Below are 19,291 nucleotides of genomic sequence, written 5' to 3'. Positions count from 1 at the left end.
TTAAAACATTTGAGTTTTTCCCACTGGCAACCAAGAGCTACCAAGAATTTAAAATGGACAACATGAAGACAGGGCTTTAAAACGGAATGGCTAGAAAGGAGACCGGAGGCAAGGAGGTCAGCAGGGCATCCATTGCGTAGCTGACTGAGAGATGATAAAGCCTGAACCAGTGGAGAAGGAAAGAAGGCATGAGACATTTTGCAGGAAGAATAAGTAGGGCTTGGTGACTAATGGAAAGCAGGAGCAAGTTGGATATTTGTATCTCTTTTCCTGAACAGAACAGAGTATTTACTTTGGAATCCCACATATCTTAAAGGAGGAGAATTTCCAAATTATTTCTCTGTTCTGAAAGCTGTCTACTTTGAAGTATTAAGAATAAGGGGATTGAGAATCCTAACTTGAAGCACTGACATACATTTGAAAAGTTTATTAGACCCTAATTTATCTGTTCAAAGGGAAGTGGTAACTTTGGGAGTAACTATCACCATTGTTAGCTCTTTTGCTCCAGTTAAGACCAATGAGAAACATCATCTGGCTCACACATACACACACACAAGTAGATGAAAATGTAAAAGCTTCTTGTTGATGCTAATCTTACACAGCTACATTGCTACTAAATAAACTTTTCAGTAATAACCAGCAAGATAAGGAATCCAGCAGAATAATAGGGTGATGTGGAAACTTAATGATCACCCAGACCAACCCCTCTGTTTTATAGAAGAAACTGAGACCAGGGAAATTATGTTCCCTTTCAACTAGAAAACACAACTGGAGCTACCCATAACCAGTAAAGAAATCGAATTAGTAATCAAAAATGTCCCAAAAAACAAGAGTCCGGGGCCAGACGGCTTTCCAGGGGAATTCTACCACACATTTAAGGAAGAGTTAACACCTATTGTCTTGAAGCTATACCAAAAAATAAAAATGGAAGGAAAAACTAATGAAGCCAGCATTACCTTGATTCCAAAACCAGACAAAGACTCCACTAAAAAGGAGAACTATAGACCAATTTCCCTGATGAACATGGATGTAAAAATCCTCAACAAGATATTAGCCAACCAGATCCAACAATACATTAAAAAAAAATTATTCACCACGACCAAGTGGGATTTATACCTGGGATGCAAGGCTGGTTTAATACCTGCAAAACAATCAATGTGATTCATTACATCAATAAAAGAAAGGACAAGAACCATAGGATCCTCTCAATAGATGCAGAGAAAGCATTTGACAAAATACAGCATCCTTTCTTGATAAAAGCCCTCAAGAAAGTAGGGATAGAAAAACCACACCTTGAGATCATAAAAGCCATATATGAAAGACGCAACGCTAATATCATCCTCAACGGGGAAAAACTGAGAGCTTCCCCCCTAAGGTCAGGAACAAGACAGGGATGTCTCACCACTGTTATTCAACTAGTATCGGAAGTCTTTGCCTCAGCAATCAGACAACACAAAGAAATAAAAGGTATCCAAATCGGCCAGGAAGAGGTCAAACTTTCACTCTTTGCAGATGACATGATACTCTATATGGAAAACCCAAAAGATTTCACCAAAAAACTGCTAGAACTGATCCATGAATTCAGCAGTCACAGGATATAAAATCAATGCACAGAAATTGGTTGCATTCTTGTATACCAATAATGAAGCAACAGGAAGAAAAATCAAGGAATCGATCCCATTTACAATTGCACCAAAACGCATAAAATATCTAAGAATAAATCTAACCAAAGAGGTGAAAAATCTATATGCTGAAAACTATAGAAAGCTTATGAAAGAAAGTGAAGAAGACATCAAAAAATGAAAAAATATTCCATGCTCCTGGATAGGAAGAACAAATATTGTTAAAATGTCAATACTACCCACAATAATCTACATATTCAAGGCAATACCTATGAAAATAACACCAGCATTCTTCACAGAGCTAGAACAAACAATCCTAAAATTTGTATGGAAACAGAAAAGACACTGACTAGCCAAAGCAATCTTGAAAAAGAAAACCAAAGCAGGAGGCATCACAATCCCAGACTTCAAGCTGTATTACAAAGCTGTAATCATCAAGACGGTATGGTACTGGCACAAGAACAGACACTCAGATCAATGGAACAGAATAGAAAACCCAGAAATGGACCCTCAAATGTATAGTGAACTAATCTTTGACAAAGCAGGAAAGAATATCCAATGGAATAAAGACAGTCTCTTCAGCAAGTGGTGCTGGTAAAACTGGACAGCGACACGCAGATAAATGAAACTGGACCACTTTCTTACACCATACTAAAAAAAAAAAAAAACTCAAAATGGATGAAAGACCTAACTGTAAGACAGAAAGCCATCAAAATCCTCGAGGAAAAAGCAGGCAAAAACCTCTTTGACCTTGGCCACAGCAACTTCTTACTCAACACATCTCCAGAGGCAAGGAAAACAAAAGCAAAAATGAACTATTGGGACCTCATCAAAATAAAAAGCTTCTGCACAGCAAAGGAAACAATCAGCAAAACTAAAAGGCAACTGACAGAATGGGAGAAGCTGTTTGCAAATGACACATTAGATAAAAGGTTAGTATCCAAAATCTATAAAGAATTTATCAAACCCAACACCCAAAAAACAAATAATCCAGTGAAGAAATGAGCAAAAGACATGAATAGACACTTCTCCAAAGACGACATCCAGATGACCACTGACACATGAAAAAATGCTCAACATCACTCATCATCAGGGAAATACAAATCAAAACCACAATGAGATACCACCTCACACCTGTCAGAATGGCTAACATTAACAACTCAGGCAACAACAGGTATTGGCAATGATGCAGAGAAAGAGGATCTCTTTGGCACTGCTGGTGGGAATACAAACTGGTGCAGCCACTCTGGAAAACCGTATGGAGATTCCTCAAAAAATTAAAAATAGAACTACTCTATGATCCAGCAATTGCCCTACTAGGCATTTATCCAAGGGATACATGTATGCTGCTTCAAAAGGACACATGCACCCCAATGATTATAGCAGCACTATCAATAATAACCAAAGTATGGAAAAAGCCCAAATGTCCATTGATGGATGAATGGATAAAGAAGATGTGGCATATATATACAATGGAGTATTACTCGGCAATCAAAAAGAATGAAACCTTGCCATTTGCAACTACGTGGATGGAACTGGAGAGTATTATGCTAAGTGAAATTAGTCAGAGAAGGACAAATATATGATTTCACTCATATGAGGACTTTAAGATACAAAACAGATGAACATAAGGGAAGGGAAGCAAAAGTAACATAAAAACAGGGAGGGGGACAAAACAGAAGAGACTCATAAATATGGAGAACAACTGAGGGTTACTGGAGGGGTTGTGGGAGGTGAGATGAGCTAACTGGGTAAAGGGCATTAAGGAATCTACTCCTGAAATCATTGTTGCACCATATGCTAACTAACTTGAATGTAAATTTTTAAAAATAAATTAAATCAAAAAAATAGATAAATAGAAAACAAAAAGAAAGGAAAGGGGTTGAACAAAAGAAAGAAAGAAAGAAAGAAAGAGAGAGAGAGAGAGAGAAAGAAAGAAAGAAAGAAAGAAAGAAAGAAAACACAACTGGTGCTAAAATCTGCATCTCCTCCCTGCAGAATAATGTTCTCTTTTTTTCCCAGTCCTTTACCTAAGCTTCAGTGATTCCATCCTTCTGGGAAATGCTTAGAAGCCAACTGTGTAGCTGTGTCATATCTAGTTCTGTATTTCTCTTCTGTTTATAACACTGAGAAGGAAATACAACAGAAAAGAGCCTCCTGGATGAGACAGAGCTCTCCTTCCAAGACCGTGAAATAGTTCAGCCAGCCAGTATCCCAGAAGAGCAGAGTGGGATTGAGATACTCAGCGTGGAGGACAAAGCCCCAACCTATTCTTGTCTGCATTATCTGCCACTACTTGATGTACTTCAAGAGGAGCAAACAGACCTTCTGTTTCCAAGATGTTGGAGAGAAGCAATCACTGCTATCATCTTGCAAATAATCCTGGATACTAGGAATGGAGCAGCCTTTTCCGGAAGGGGAAGATAGAGATTGACCCTGAACCCAAAGAAACTTTGGGCGCCTGGGCTCTCAGTCGGTAGACCATGCAACTCTTGATCTCCGGTTGTGAGCTCAAGCCCTACACTGGGTGTAGAGATTACTTAAAGATAGAATCTTAAGGGGTGCCTGGGTGGCTCAGTTGGTTAAGCGTCCGACTTTGGCTCAGGTCATGATCTCACCGTTGGTGGGTTCGAGCCCCGTATCAGGCTCTCTGCTAATAGTTCGGAGCCCGGAGCCCACTTCAGATTCTGTGTCTGTATCTTTCTCTGACCCTCCCCTGCTCACTCTCTGTCTCTCTCTCAAAATAAATAAACATTAAAAAACTAAATATATATATATATATATATTAAAATTTAAAAAGAAAGAAAAAAACTTGAGCTTCACTAACTTGGGCCCTTTCAGGTCCTGAAAGATACCCTAGCAATTTTGTATTCGTAATTTTTTTTTCTTAAAGATATTCCCCCAAATTGTAGTTTAGTTTCAACAAAACCCCTAAGAAGGGAATATAGTGGAAGAGTGGAATATAAGAAGGTGCTATAGTCTAGCATTCTCTAGAAATGCCTCAAAAGGGTCAGTAACCTGCTGTATTAGCTATTTCCAAGTCCAAATGACCACCAGTCTTTGGCCACCCTTTGTATTTATTAAATTATATCGATAAGACTAGTAGAAGTGGAAGAGATAATGTTGAAGTCTTTACAATCTAAGCAATTGACTTTCCTTTTATGCCAATATTTAGGAATTCTTTCCTCTTAGTTTGCTATTGAATTGAAAGTTTCTATTGAATTTATATTTCTGCATAACAATTATACCTTCAGAAGCAGTTATAAGTGAGATGTCAAATAGAACTATTTTGTATGTTTGTTGCATGTTCATGCTCTGGAAACATGCTTTAGAGGTCAAAACCATGAAAAACTAGATTTCTATTTAGATGGAGATTTATCATTATTTGTGAGCTATGTCCAGTATGATTTCACTTTAAAACCACAAATACAGTTTTAACAATCGGCATTTTTCTTGTTGAGAGGTCTGTGGTCAGACTAAATATCTCTCTGAACCTGATTAGGTCCTGAGGTTTTTAAATTCAATATTCAGCAAATATAGAGCATTTGTTAGGCCATAAGAAATAATTAAGAACTCCAAAGCTACTGTAGGTCTCCCTGAGTCTGCCCCCCTTTTCTGATGATAATCGGACATAACCTTGTCTGGTCCCAGGCCTCACCGTACATAAGACTGGGACAGAAGACTCACATACAATTAATCTTTTGAGGATTTAGGTGACATTGCTTTAGGTTTTTACATTAGCAAGCCCTTTGTTTGCTAGTACTCAAGTAATGGAATTTTAAGTATTATTAAATGCTTTATTTCTTCTTCCTCATTCCTAACTATCCTGAATCCAGAAAAACAGACAGACACATGGTCATTCTGTGAAGACAAAAGAACATTGAACAGTAAATTATACAACAGCCGGAACGGTCCACTGTGTATTCATTCTTGTAATGGAACACTGGTGGGTACATTAGCATATTTAGTTTGAATTTTTATAAAATAGAGATGGGATTGTTCTAGCAGTTTCACAGTGTGCATAGCTACCATCATACTCCATGGACGATCTGACTCAAAATAATGCAAGTCTCTGAATAATGGGAAGGGGAAATGTTCTATAAACAATTCACAAGGGTTGGGTACCTCCACTGACAAGATATATTTAACAAACTCTAAAACCCACTTTTCCCAGGGACGTGTGGGTGGCTCAGTTGGTTAAGCGTCTGACTTAGGCTCAGGTCATGATCTCACGGTTCGTGGATTCGAGCCCCACATGGGGCTCTGTGCTGACAGCTCAGAGCCTGGAGCCTACTTTCAGTTCTGTGTCTCCCTCTCTCCGCCCCACCCCTGCTCTTGTTCTCTCTCTCTCTCTCTCTCTCTCTCAAAAATAAACATTAAAAAATTTTTTTCAATCCACTTTTCCTATATAAACACAGTATCACTGTATTCCCATGGACTGCATTTACTTTCTTAGAGCTGAACTTTTTTCCAATGTTAGGCCTAAAATAAAATATGCAGAAATCTTTGAACTGTTTCTGTATCATTTTCATTGCTGGAGGGTACCTCCAGAGGTCACCTAGTTCACCCCGATCTCCAGCCAGGACTCTCCCTAATACTGAATATAGCTATATAGTGATCTGCATTAAGAAAGCTTTTAAAGATCCCTGGGGTTGGTCAAAAAATAGCTAATATTGGTCTGATTCATAGGACAACATTATACATATGTCAAAACAGCCACCTTTATCAAGGAAGACATCCATCAGGGTTAAGTGCTAGCTACAGCTTCAAAAGGAAAAGCTTTATTTTCTCGGAGAAAATGGTGGTAGATTAAGGAAATGACCAAGCGTGTTGGTATTTTACTGTTGTTGTTGTTGTTGTTTAGGTATACATTTAATGCTTATCAAAAAGGAAACATTGTCTTGTCAAAGACCGCTGCAGGGGAAGCCCTGAGGTGGCTGGAGCAAGATCACAGCTCCTGTCACAAGTCCTTTCAAATAGCCACAAAGCTGGGAGTAGAAGGGTGAGGTGGGGCTGTTTTTCAAACAAGATCTGATTAGCATCAAGTCAATGGAGGGCAGATGGTGAAACACAAGAATAATATCAACAATCTGAAACTACTATCATACTGTATGTTAACGAGCAGAACTTTAAATAAAAATCTTTAAAAAAGAGGGTGAAAATGTGAAAAACAAAACAAAAAAAAAGAATAATATTGACAGACCTGAGTTCTACGCGATCTCTTCAACTCCACTAAACCGTGGGTGCAAAAGACAAGAATTTGAGGGTAACTTCAATCTCCTAAGACAATCGCATCACAGTTTTACAGGGATAGTAATCACCCACAACTGTTAGACTTCTGAATTATTGGACTTAAAGCGTGACGCTAGGGGCGCCTGGGTGGCTCAGTCGGTTGAGCGTCCGACTTTGGCTCAGGTCATGATGTCGCAGTTCATGAGTTTGAGCCCTACATCCAGGCTTGCTGCTGTCAGCTCAGAGCCCTCTTCGGATCCTCTGGTCGCCTTCTCTCTCTGCCCCTCCCCCGCTTGTGCGCGCGCTCTCTCTCTCTCTCTCTCTCAAAAATAAATAAAACATTAAAAAAAACCAAAGCACTACATTAGAATTTAGAAATCTGGGTAAAAGGAGAGCTTAAAAGTTCTTATCTGGATTATCTGGGCCTTTATGCTTTTTGGTTGAACTATAGAGAGATTTTAAAGATACAGCTATAACTATTCATAAAGTGAGGACCTGCCCTGACAATTGTCTCAAGTATCCACTTGGCTTTGTGTATGACTGTTGCATTTTTTTCACATAATATTTCTGTAAGGTTGCATAAAAGCCTAGTCAACCATGAGTGCTTTCAGGGTTAGAAGCTAGGAGTTTGGGTGAAAACAAGTTTATCACATACCCACCCTCTTGCCAACTTTCAAATTTTGTGCTTCTTTCAAAGAATTCTTTGAAAATATTTCACCTTTCAAAACGGAGACACCTCTGTGCTGTCTTAGTAGGCCAGATGCTTAGTCTGGGTTACAGGAAGTGGAAAGTCTCTGCCAGCTTCCTTTGTAATTCCTGACTTTGGAAATGGGAATTCAGCCATTGAGAACTTTTTGATATGCAGCTGCCTTTCTCAGAGAATGCAAACCAACTAACAAAATCTTCAGGTTGCCTTTTCCTTGCCTGAGAGCAAGAGGTAAAAGAATCAGGAGGTCATTCTGCAGTGTCTTCTTGGCTTTACGACATTCCCACAGTGGACACCTTTGAGTTAATGTGCAGTCTCTGTATTCACCATAAAACTCAGGCACTCAAAGTATAGTACCTCCTTAGTTACTTGAATATTTGGCAGAGTAGTTTTTTTTTCACCCTTAAACTGCTCAGATAATTGTCCGTTACTTGTTTGTGTAAACAACCTATAAAAAATGTGTTTGTTACTTTTTAAAGTTATTAGTCAAAAATTTCCCAGAGCAGAATCAAGAAATTCCAAATTGAAGAAACCCCATTAGCTTTTAAGAAAAATCATGGAAATGAAAGGAGCGTAAGGAAAGACAGAGAGTAGCAGATTCTGTAATTTTTATTACAAAAAAAAAGTTCGAACTCTTTACATGCTATGACATTCAATGCCATGGAGAAGTTCATTGCAAGCAAACATTTTAAAAAATATACATACTGTATATATTTACATTCAAGTCTGAGTAGTTGGTGTCAAGGTGTAGTTCAGGTTCGAATCTTCACCCACCCTGTGGATTTGTTCAGCTACTAACTAAACAGCGATTGTATCTTCACTCAGGCACATGAAGAGGTAGAAACTGCTTTTTAAAGAAAAAAACAACAAAACTGGAGTGCAAATGTGAAGATCATCTTTGAAGCAGCTTATCTACATCAAGGAGGCCCTAACTAGCTTTGGTCATCTCAAGCTGAATACATGTAGCCCGTCCTTTAAATTAAAATCTGGAAAACTTTGGGTAGATGTTCTTCTGAGTACATCAGGGGTTGTCAGAGATCAGCAACTCTGCCACTCGGCACCCAAGAATTGCATATGACTAAGTTAGGCGACATAGCAGCAGGGCTGGGCTGGCAGCTGGGCACCTTTTCCCTGATAAGACACAAATAAAACACAAACGAGTGGCTTAAGAGACCTCAAATTGATATCTGTACACCTACAGCCTAGAACTCAGAAGCCGACTAGGATACCTCGTTTCCCAAGTGAAACCTCTATCCCAAACTGAGCTAGTAAGTCTAGACGGGGGAGGTGACCTATGACTTCTGCAGGCCAAGGTTTCTCAGCCCCAAGACTAAACCTCATGACGGCTCTTGGGCCTGAGAAGGGCTCCCTGGGCTCTTGTCAGACTTGGTGGTGCTCGTTCCTGAGACGGGGAGTTGGAGGGAAGCCACAGGGGTGGCCGAGGGGAGAAGCCCTTCTCGTTCTCTTTTCTTCTGTTTCATCCTGCGGTTCTGGAACCAGATTTTGACTTGCGTATCATTCAGCTGCAAGGAGTTGGCTATCTCGATGCGTCGGGCTCGAGTTAAGTACTTATTGAAATGAAACTCCTTCTCCAGTTCTGTCAGTTGCTTGGTGCTGAAATTCGTGCGGATCGCGCTGGAGGGGCTAGCGGCTCCATACTCGGCGAGTTTGCCTGCAACATAAAGACAGGGCATCGGTGGGGTGAGAGGACGCGGACGTAGAACGCGGGCGAGCAGCGGGGCCGGTGAGAATCAAAATCACAGCTCAGCTCTCCTGGGTCTCTGTAGACGCAAGTTGTGCCAGAAGAAACGCCCCACGGAGAGCGCCTTCCCGAAATTTCCTCAATGCCTGGCACATTTTCGGAGCGTGTACTTGGGGCACGCTCAATGGAATGCGCCTACTTTAACAGCGCTGCGGGACGCATTTCCTTCCTAAGTCCTAAATCGCCGTCCAGAGGGGCAGCTGCAACGCGCTCCCAGCACAATTCTGCGGAGGAGGCTCCGATCCCAACCCCAGTCGCGTCCGTCCAAGGCCCAGATACTTACTTTTCTTAGGGGCGTTCCTCTTCACTTTCATCCACTCGAAGGTGCTGAAGGCGGCGGGGAGGCCGGAGGCCGGCGACGCAGACTTGGGGTAGGCGCCAGGGGCCGGGGACGCGGTCTGGAAGGTCCCAGGGTGGCCGTCGGCTGGCTCTTTCAGACACTCCGGCAAGGGGCCGGGCTCGCCGAAAGCCGCGTAATCCACCTGGCCGCTGAGGAGAAAGGAGCCACTGCCCGAGAAGACGGCTGAGGTGGCGTAGTGGACGTGCGCCCCGCCGTCGTCGGCCGGCCGCCCGAGCGCGCACGGGAAGTCGTACGCCGGCCCCGGCCCCAGGAAGCCGTAGTCCGCGCCCCCTGCCGCGGCAGGTGCGGCCCCCGGCTCGTAGGCGCCCTCCAGGGTGCACGGCGCGTAGGAGGGCGCGGCCGAGGGCGGCGCGGGGGGTGGCGCGGGGGTGGCCGGGGGCAAAGGCGCAGGTCGGGCGGCGGCCAGGGGCAGGCAGCTGACGAAGGCGCCGTCGCCGCTGCCCAAGGGGAAGGCGGGCTGCAGGGCCACGGGCCGGGCGTCGGCGCGGCAGAACTTGGGCGCGAAGCTGAGCGCCTCGCCGCCGCCCCCGCCGCTGCCGCACGACACGTACTCCAGGTAGGAGCTCATGGTTCCGGCCCACCCGCCTGAGCGGGGGCCCGAGCGCGGGGCCGGGCAGGACCGCCGCGGGCTGCGCCGTTCCGCCTTTCCTCTCTACCCGAACTGCCTTCGCCGAGCCATGGCGAGCGGGCCGGAGGTAAATAGTGGCCTAATATAGCAGCGGGGGTGGCCACGTGGCGCTGGCCGGCCAATGGGCGCCTGCCCCGCACGGCCGGGGTCCCGACTGGCGCGCTGCTCCACGCGCCTGCCCCGCCGCCAACTTTGCCAAACCTGCGGGTGGCCGCCGTCCAGCGCGCTCAGGCCGCGGGGAGAGCGGGCGCGGCCCCGGGGCGGCGTGAAGAAGGGCGGGGCGAGAGCGCCGGACGCCTGCCCCCCGGGACGGGCACTGGACGAAGCGGGAGGAGAAAGGCAAGACTAGCCGCTCGGGTGAGGACGAGAGGATAGAGGGCGAGACGCTTGTTCTTCTGGATCGGTGGGTGGCTGATCCCTCGGGTGCGGATAGTGGGCACTGAGGTGGGGAAGGGGTTAAAAGGGAGCGTGGAGTTCGACCCGTGGGCACTGTTCAGAGCCCTATGCGCTTTCGGTTTTCCTGGCACTGCTGTTACCCTTCCCCTAAACCTAGAGGACGTGTTTACTTTTCCCTCGCTTTCAGCCTGCGTCCGATTCACCGGACTGAATGTTGTGCCCTAGGCGCTGTGTACCTGGGGCGGCATCAGATATTCACGTTTAGACGAGATTTTCACGTTACTTCGGCAGAGTCCCTTCAGGTTCCGCTCTTACCGTTTGTGGAGTCAAGGTGGGGGCGAGCGCCAGGTTTTGATTGGGACAAAAGATAAGGTTTCTGCCTTGCGGAGAAGTTTACCAGGCTTCCCCCATAACTGGGTTATCCAAATACAGCATCTGCGCTTGTGGTTGAACGCTCGTGCTCCTCTCCGGGAGGCTGGCTCCCGCACCCGGGCTGCGCACGCTCTGGCTGGGGCGCTTGGCTGGAGGGTGCAGAGGCTTCCCAGGGAGCCGTCAGATCTCAGAGGTTTGGACGGGCTTGTACCTTGAAGCAATTAAAGCTTCTGTTCCATCAGATAAGTGCTGCGTCGTCTCTTGCGAGTGAAATCTGAGGGCTCACAATGTTAATGGGCTCACGTCTTTCCCTTGATAATACGGTTTTGTTTACTGAGCGTGGAGAGACGGGAAATAAAAGTGCAACTGGCACAGGAAATGAAGAGTAGAAAGGTTACAAAGACCGGCTTTACATGCACAAACTTTTCAACTTCCTTGAACATTTCTTTGGGGCTGCAGGAAAATAGCAAAACTATATAAATAAATGTTATTTACACACAGCAGTCATGAGAGAGGGTGGCTTCCTAAAACTGTGTGAATACGGTCTACTCTTGACTTATTCAAGTGCCCTTGAGAATTTGATCTATTATAGCCTCTTAGTTATGGTGACGGAGGTTTTATTATTGTTTCACTGATCCACTTGTCATGCAAGAGCGATTGAGCCCTTGCCTAAAATTCCACTCTGAGGAAGCGGGGAAAATAGGAGCCATCACAGTCCAGGGAGCCAGTTCCTTACAGGGATGTGAACCTGTGAATAAACAGAGCCACACCAGACGTGTTACCCTGGTGAGGCTGAAGTTGAGCCAAGGTGGGGAGGGGGGAGGTGGAGGGTACCCAGCTAGGAGTGAGCACAAAGCGAATAGTTCTGGTGTTGCGGCACTGCTGGAGTTCTGGGATTTGGTTGGGAAGTGGAATCCTGTGCTGAAAATGGCCCTTCAAACTTGATGTTGCTACTTCAGTCTTTTCCTTTAGCCAATCAGATGACAAAGGTCCTAAATAGTTCTTTGAAAGAGAAAAATAGAGTCTCTTTTCTAGCTCTCTGGACAGGGAATGGTAGAGCTCTTCAGACCTAGCTGAGACTTCATATGTAGAAACATTTTTTTGCTGTCCCCAACTCTGATGGCCATACAAAAATATCAGCGACCCAGATGCTGCTGAGTTCACATAACACCTCATGCACCCCTGGCTAGACTTTAAGAGCCAGTTTTTACCAGGATAGTGACCTAGCATGCACACCTCTGTCTATATCAGTCTTTCTCTCGAAAGGTTTTCGGTTAATCACAACTCCTAGCCCAGAAGCCCCAGCAGGTCAAGAAGGAAGATGGCCTTCTAAACCTCTCTGGAGAAGGCATCCTGCAGGCTGCAACTCAGGATGTAGGACAAAACTAAGCCTAATTGCTCGGCAGATCTGACCAAAACCTATCACACTAAGGGCCTTTGCTCTAAGGTTTCAGGGAAAACAGGCAGCCTAGGTGCCATGGCAAACTTCATTGCAACAGAGACCAGCCTTCTGCTGCTAAGCACTTGGGGCAAAGGTTGGGTCCTTCCTGTCACAATTAAGCATTGACTTTGATCCACCCATGAGCTGTCTACACTGTTTCTCTGAAGCAAATTTTGGAGATTGAACTTTTGCTGGTGGAAGAAAATGTCCTAAAAGAGAATGAGATTTTTTTCTTGAAATTGTATTGTTTTGTTTTCAGAACTATGAGTGAGAGTTGCCGGGAGGAGGGTGTTCACTATTCGTTCAGACCCAATTGCAGTTCAATGATCATTGCGTACAGAGAGCTACATTCTGTTCGTCCTTCTCTCTACTCCCTTTAACCTCTCAGGCTTTGGCATATCCTACACCTTGGGGCCAAGAGCTGCCATCTCAACTCCTGGACTGGTCCTTGACTTACTCATATTGGAGCCGAGACTCTGGTCATCTCAGACTCAGATTCATCATTTCCCAAGGACCTACTGTGTAAGAACATTTTGTTAGGGGAGGTCTAGGCTGCACAAAAAAAGATACTCTCAAACCAAAGGAACAAGGGATTCATTTCTGGCACAGGTCTCAACTATGCTATAAATCTACTCCAGAAGAATGTGAATCTATAGTTCTCTAAGGAGAGATTGGAAGATATTATTGGAGGAGCTATATGCAGAAAGATGTGAACATAGGATATTTTGAGTAACTTTAAAGTTTGTCTCCTAGATGTTCACAGAGTATGGGAGAAATGTCTTACTAATTTTATTGCTTGTTCAAGTCATGAATTCCCAAGGGTCACTTGCCCTGCCAGGTCCGGGTGCTGTGAGTTCTCAGCAGGAGGTGACAGCAGAGGGGCCTGATTGCCAGGTTGTGTTTGATGTAGGAATGCTTTGAAATCTCTCCCATACTGCTAACCAGGGCAGCCACCCTGAAACCCCACCCCCCATGACAACCTTTGTCTCTCATTCAAACAACAAACTTTTTTTTCTCCTGCAGACAGAAGACAGAAGTGAGGGAGGGTGACACTCTGGTCTTCTGTATGTTTACAGTTGTTCCTAAGAAGCGTCTTGCAACCCCTCTCCACGAGCCTCTTCATGTTACCCCTTGGAGACGCTTTGAGCACATGCAGACTTTTGGCTCCACAGCCCCAAACGGTAGAAGGGCTCTTGCTTGTTGGGGTGAAGAGCGGGGGGGGGGGGAGTCTGGGCTTTTCTCTCAAGCAAGATTTGTAGTTCTCTGCAGAAGCCTTCAGTCATCCCATGATGGAAGTGGGGGTGAAGGACAGGAATTCTAAACCTATCAGAAGCCTGATAACAGGACCCTCCTTGAGGAAAACAGTTTGGAGTGCTGTGCCTTTCCCTGAGAGCTTTGTGAATGAAAGGCTTATGGGTCAAGCTCTTGCCTGGCACACAGTAAACATACAAGAAATGTTTGTTGGACAGAAATAAAAATGGACAGAATGGTGTGTTTTTACCATGACTAATATCGGATAAAAGATATCTTTAGATAACGGCTCCCAAAACCAACTCATGTGGGTGGAAATCAGCATAGAAGCTTCTTTAAAAGTGCAGGTTCCTGAGCCCACCCAAGAGATTTTTATCTAGTATGCCTGACTCCAGTAGGAGCTGTGATAAGCCTCTTGAGTGATTCTCAAGCAGGGTTCTTGGGAACCATATTTTGAGAATTTCTGCCTCTCAGAAATTGGGGTGGGCAATGTGGGAAGAGAGGGGTAATTCGGTGGGAGGGGCCCTTGGCTAGCATCATGAGAGCTCATGGCTAGCGGGAACATTATACCTGAACAGTGCCCAGAAGCCTCTTGGGTGGTAGGGGCAGAGAATGTGAAATGGCTCTCACATTTTGGTTTGGCAGCCTAAGTCTAGTTGGGGTGAAGTTTTATAAAATATCCTTAAGTAGTAGTCAGTAGAACTTTCCCAAGTTTTGCTGATAAAATAGTGCTTTGCAGAGACCTGGCTTCCGCTCCTTGTCACCTTCCTAACTTGGCTTTAGGGTTGCCAGTAAGGTAGGAAGTGAAAGGCGTTTGTCTCTCCCAGTCTCTTTAGAGAAAATGTAGAGTAGTTCTGAGGTAATGGAAAGAAGGAAGGAGGAGTAGGAATAGGAGTCTCAAGAGGGCGGAGCCAACTCTTCTTTCCTTCCACCTCTCCCAAATTGTCTGGAATGAACATCTGAGCCACGGGGAGCCAGAGGGGATGAAATGTCCCTTGGCCTAAGCTGTAACTCTTCCTTTGATTAAATTTCAAGATGTCATAAAATGTCAGTGCAAGAAGGCCCCTTAGAGATGAGTGACATTGAACCCCTCATTTCAGAGAGGAAGTAACTTTACTCAGAGGTTAAAAGACAAAACTATCGGGGTGCCTGGGTGGCTCAGTCGGCTGGGCGTCCGACTTTGGCTCAGGACATGATCTTGCAGTCTGTGAGTTCAAGCCCCGCATTGGTCTCTGTGCTGACAGCTCAGAGCCTGAAGCCTGCTTTGGATTCTGTCTCCCTCGCTCTCTGCCCCTCCCCCACTCCTGCTCTGTCTCTCTCTCTCTCTCTCTCAAAAATAAATAAACATTAAAAAAAAAAAAAAGACAAAACTACCCTGCAAAAAATGAGGGAACTAACTTGGGTCTCCCGACTGTCTACAGTCTGCTGCCTGTCCACAGTGTACGAAGAGGAAAGAGTAAAACAGCCCCTCCTTTGCACTGTGGAAGGGTCAATGCTGAGCAAGCAGAGCAGTGTTGAAGGAGACACCCTTGTTTCTGGGAGGCCACACAGGCAGTGTGACTGCCTGGGAGGCTTGCTGGCCTCCCTTTGCAATTTGCTGAACTGGTGCTCCAGACTTCTGAGGCCCAACCTTGAGCTACTCCTAGAGAAGGCAGAGATGGATCTGGGTCCCCACCCCCTCCACCACGCAAGGGTTAAGGATCCCCTCATTTCCCGCTGAGCTTGATCCCTGGGGGATCAAAACCAGAGGTGTCTTTCCATTAATGTAACTGGATAGTACAAATTTAGGACCGTGTGAACACAGGTATGCCCAGGTCGGTTACACTTGTACTAATCTTTTTCTCCTTTATTTTTTAAATAGGGTATACATTGAAATTTACATGGTTCAAGATTCAGAGGGTACACAGTGGTATGCAGTGAGCATCTTTCTCCCATCACCTAGTTCTCCTTCACATAGGCACCAGTTAAGAGTTTCTTACATATCTTTCCAGAGATACCTTATATGTTTCTATCTATGTATAAATCCCCCCACGTTTTTTGGGGTTTGTTTTTTTTTTTTTTTTTGCTTAAATGATGGTGTACCAGACAGACTCTCTCGCACCATGTTTTTTCCCCTGTTGTATCTTGAAGATCATTTCCTATAAATGCATACAGAACTTCCTGGCTTATTTTTACAACTTCATGCTGGTCTGCTGTACACACCTACCACAATTTATTTAACTAATCCCCTATTAATGGATATTTCGCTTATTATTCATTGTTTTCCCATTACAAACACATGTTCAAGTTTTTAACCTATTAGAAAAATCCCCAGACATGGAATTACTTAGTCAAAAGTACGTGCGCTGGCAATCTTGACGCAGATTGCCATATTGCTCTCCTTAGATGTGAATCACTTTATGCTTCTGCCAGCAACATGTGAGAATTCCTGTTACCTCATACCCTTGCCAAGTCAGTGGGATAGTAAAAGTTTTTATTTTTGCCAGTCTGATAAATAAAGAATAATACCTTTTACTTATCCTTATAGCATCTCCAAAAATGCCATTCTTTTTTATCTTGTTTGATCCTTTCATAATTCTAGTTTACAAATGGTAATGGCGACACAGAAAAAGATAAACTGTTGGTCGTTATCACACCCAATGTAAATGGCCAAGGTCAGACGTTCAGCACTCTTTCCTGTACTGCACTGTGCCCCGAGGAAGCCTAAGGAGATTCAGAGAGAGTGGGTGGCTTCAAGCATTCCCTGAAAGACACATGATATAAAAAAGCTTTCCGACATCTGCTAAGAGGCCTCCTCCTTAGTGGTCTGATACCAAGACCACATTTCTGCATGTGTCCCTGGAGAGTACCCTCCGGAAGCAGAGGAGCTCTAATTAGCAATATGATCTGACCTAGTCCTAAGCATTAGCCTGTATTCAATATCTGGGAAGCAGTAGGTGTTGTTTTTAATTTTCCTGAGACTTATTTCTCACTGGACATCCAGGATCTAAGTTATTGATCAGCATGGTGTGGGTAAGAGGATGTTTTCGCTCGGTTTTAGCTTTGCCTGTGACTCTCATTTAGACCTGGTGAAGATACCTGGTGAAGATAACACACACACACACACACACACACACACACACACACACACACACGCAACTTTACTGATAAACTTATGAGGTAGATATCTATTGACTGTTTCACTGAAGATGAAACTGAAGGCCAGAAAGATTAAGTGTATTGTTGAGGGTCATACAATGTATCAGCAAAACAGAAAATACAGTGTAGACCTAAAACAGAAGTCCTTAGTTTCCCCCTGCAAAATCTTCTTTGTCCCCTTCCTGTATTCATTTTGGTGAGCGACCTGGCTACCCAATCAGGGCCTCTAAATAGAAGCCTGGGGATTAACATCCATAACTCCTCTTTCACTTGTCCAACTGTCAGCAAGTCCTGTGAATTTGTCCTCCTAAATGTCTTCCCTCTTCATCCTCGTTACCTTAGATCCTCCCTAGGCTGGATTATTGCAGCAGCTTCCCCTTCTTCTTTCCTTCTTGCCTCCCCTCCCTCCTCCAGTCAGACACAGCATCCCTCCCAAAGAGCAAGCTTTCCAAATGGATAACGTCATGTCCCAGTTTAAAACCTTCAGTGGCTTTCACTGCCTGCAGATTAATTCCAGACTCCTTTCCACGGACCCCATACAACCTCTTTTGCCAGCCAGATGCTCTACTCCAAACTCTCTTGGTTCCAGGTCTAGACCTTGTTCTTTCTTCCCTCCCTGCTTGCGTGTGCTGCTCTTTCCACCGAGTATGTCCCTCCTTCCTAGACCTAAAAAGCTCATACTTCAGGAATCAAAATTCACCTCCTCTGAGAAGCCTTTTCTGACACTACACTTGTGTCAGTGGCTCCTTCTCTTTATTCCAGGAACCTTTAGGCCATACTTCTGTTCTAGCATCTGTCACAGTTTTAGGATTCTTTTTCTTCCCCAGTAGATCAAAAGGCATTAGTGACCCATTTTTAGATCTCAGAGCCCAGCACAGTGCACACAGGAGCTGTTCAGCAGGTATTGCTGAAAGGCAAGGAGAGAGAGAGACTCTGACCCAAGGACAAGAGGACCAGTATTTTAATTGCTTAAAGAGTTCAGGACACTCTCTGTCCCAAAAATAAAATAAAAAACGTTGAAAAAAAAAATTAGGGGCGCCTGGGTGGCGCAGTCGGTTAAGCGTCCGACTTCAGCCAGGTCACGGTCTCGCGGTCCGTGAGTTCGAGCCCCGCGTCGGGCTCTGGGCTGATGGCTCAGAGCCTGGAGCCTATTTCTGATTCTGTGTCTCCCTCTCTCTCTGCCCCTCCCCCGTTCATGCTCTGTCTCTCTCTGTCCCAAAAATAAAATAAAAAACGTTGAAAAAAAAAAAAGGTTCAGGACACTGTGCAAGACTTAATGCTACAGCTTCTATCTATCTAAAGTAAAATGATAGTAGAACATCTCTCGAAACAAGTTAATTTCCACCTGAGAGGATGCTGAGAGAGAAGACAGGGAGGGAGGAGCTGGGATTTTGTCTTTCAGGGGCTCTTTCCTATAGGCTAAGGCAACAACTTTTAACTAACGTCAGAAATTTCTCAGCTGATGTCACTCAAAAAGAGGGTAAAAGAGGGGGTAGCCTGAAACTTTCTTAGAACTTACCGAGGACTACAAGCACCACCATAAGAACGCTTCACCACCCACTTTACCCATGACCTCCTGCTGCAAACAGCTCTAATGCTAATGACCTCCTTCTCTCTCCCTCCACCAACGCTCACAGTTTTCAGTCTATCCCTTTCTGGTATTTCTAAAATGAACCCCAAAAGAGCTGAAGTAAAAATACTCCAGTCCTTCCTTCACACTTGAAAAGAGAGGAGAGGCATATCATTATGGTTGGCATTTTACGTGTATTTTTATTGTTCTTTTTTATATGGCATTCAGGTTTAGTTCCAAGTTTAACAGGGATACCCTTGCTTCCTTCCAAATAAATGACTCCTGCAGGTAAATAAGAGAACTAAACTAGCTCCGCCCCATCCCTGAATTCTAGTCCCCTGGGAATCTTTTTTTTTTTTTTTTTTAAGACTCTTACATAGTGTCTGCAAAACCTGGGATTTTCCTCTTCCCTTTCCAGGGGTACAGCTGCGCTAAGCGTGTGACGGGGGGCGGGGAGCAGGGGGGGCAGGGTATACAGTCTCCGTGCGTCTGGGGCGGGCGCGGGGGCCGCCCCTTAGGAGAGCCGTGGGCTGCAAGGGGTCCGGAGGCGGGGCCGGCAGGCGGCCGGGGGTACCGGGAGTGGGGGGGGGGGGGTGTCCGGCCTCGCGCCGCAGAGCTTGGGGCAGCGGGTCGCGCCCTCCGTGAGCGCTCACCCCGGGTGCCTGTGTCTCCTCTGCTTGCGGTTTCTGGTCGGCTCCCAGCTGGCCCAGACTTGCTCTGAAGTAGGAGGAACCGCTGTCGAGTGAAAAGTGCACACCGGGTGATTGATGAATTCTTAATAGGACTAACCTCTCCCGCCGGGGGGGGGGGGG

General features: G+C 45.1%; 2 protein-coding genes and 1 long non-coding RNA gene across 4 annotated transcripts in view; 1 reads left to right on the top strand and 2 right to left on the bottom strand.

Moving 5' to 3' along the window:
* Window positions 1-8,151: 8,151 nt before the first annotated feature.
* On the bottom strand, window positions 8,152-10,362 carry HOXD1 (homeobox D1). The gene is made up of 2 exons (XM_040475463.1): window positions 9,606-10,362; window positions 8,152-9,232 (listed from the first exon to the last, which is right to left on the bottom strand). The coding sequence occupies exons 1-2, from the start codon at window positions 10,249-10,251 to the stop codon at window positions 8,898-8,900; spliced, it is 981 nt and encodes a 326-aa protein (XP_040331397.1). The 5' UTR covers window positions 10,252-10,362; the 3' UTR covers window positions 8,152-8,897.
* An 81-nt stretch (window positions 10,363-10,443) lies between these two features.
* Window positions 10,444-19,291, top strand: part of LOC121030744 (uncharacterized) — a 13,647-nt gene continuing 4,799 nt past the window's right edge. The window contains exon 1 of one of the 2 annotated variants that reach the window (XR_005790386.1): window positions 10,444-10,668. This is a non-coding gene — a long non-coding RNA (uncharacterized LOC121030744). Of the gene's footprint in view, window positions 10,715-19,291 lie in introns of both variants that reach the window. The other variant, XR_005790385.1, reaches the window with a different exon arrangement.
* Window positions 18,827-19,291, bottom strand: part of LOC121030743 (atherin-like) — a 1,307-nt gene continuing 842 nt past the window's right edge. Inside the window, exon 2 of the mRNA XM_040475466.1 lies at window positions 18,827-19,214. Within this exon, the coding sequence (XP_040331400.1) occupies window positions 18,911-19,214 (304 nt within the window). The 3' untranslated portion in view covers window positions 18,827-18,910. The remainder of the gene's footprint in view (window positions 19,215-19,291) is intronic.

This window comes from Herpailurus yagouaroundi, unplaced genomic scaffold (genome assembly GCF_014898765.1).
Source record: "Herpailurus yagouaroundi ecotype Mexico unplaced genomic scaffold, PumYag 140, whole genome shotgun sequence".
Classification (NCBI taxonomy): Eukaryota; Metazoa; Chordata; class Mammalia; order Carnivora; family Felidae; genus Herpailurus; species Herpailurus yagouaroundi.
Note: the sequence above shows the minus strand (reverse complement) of the source record. Positions and strands in the feature narration are given on the sequence as shown.

Bases quoted from the DNA above. Each gene is read 5' to 3' on its own strand.
- HOXD1 (XM_040475463.1), bottom strand. From the start codon at position 10,251: ATGAGCTCCTACCTGGAGTACGTGTCGTGCGGCAGCGGCGGGGGCGGC. The intron at 9,233-9,605 runs GTAAGTATCTGG...TTTATGTTGCAG, and splicing joins GAGGAACGCCCCTAAGAAAA to GCAAACTCGCCGAGTATGGA.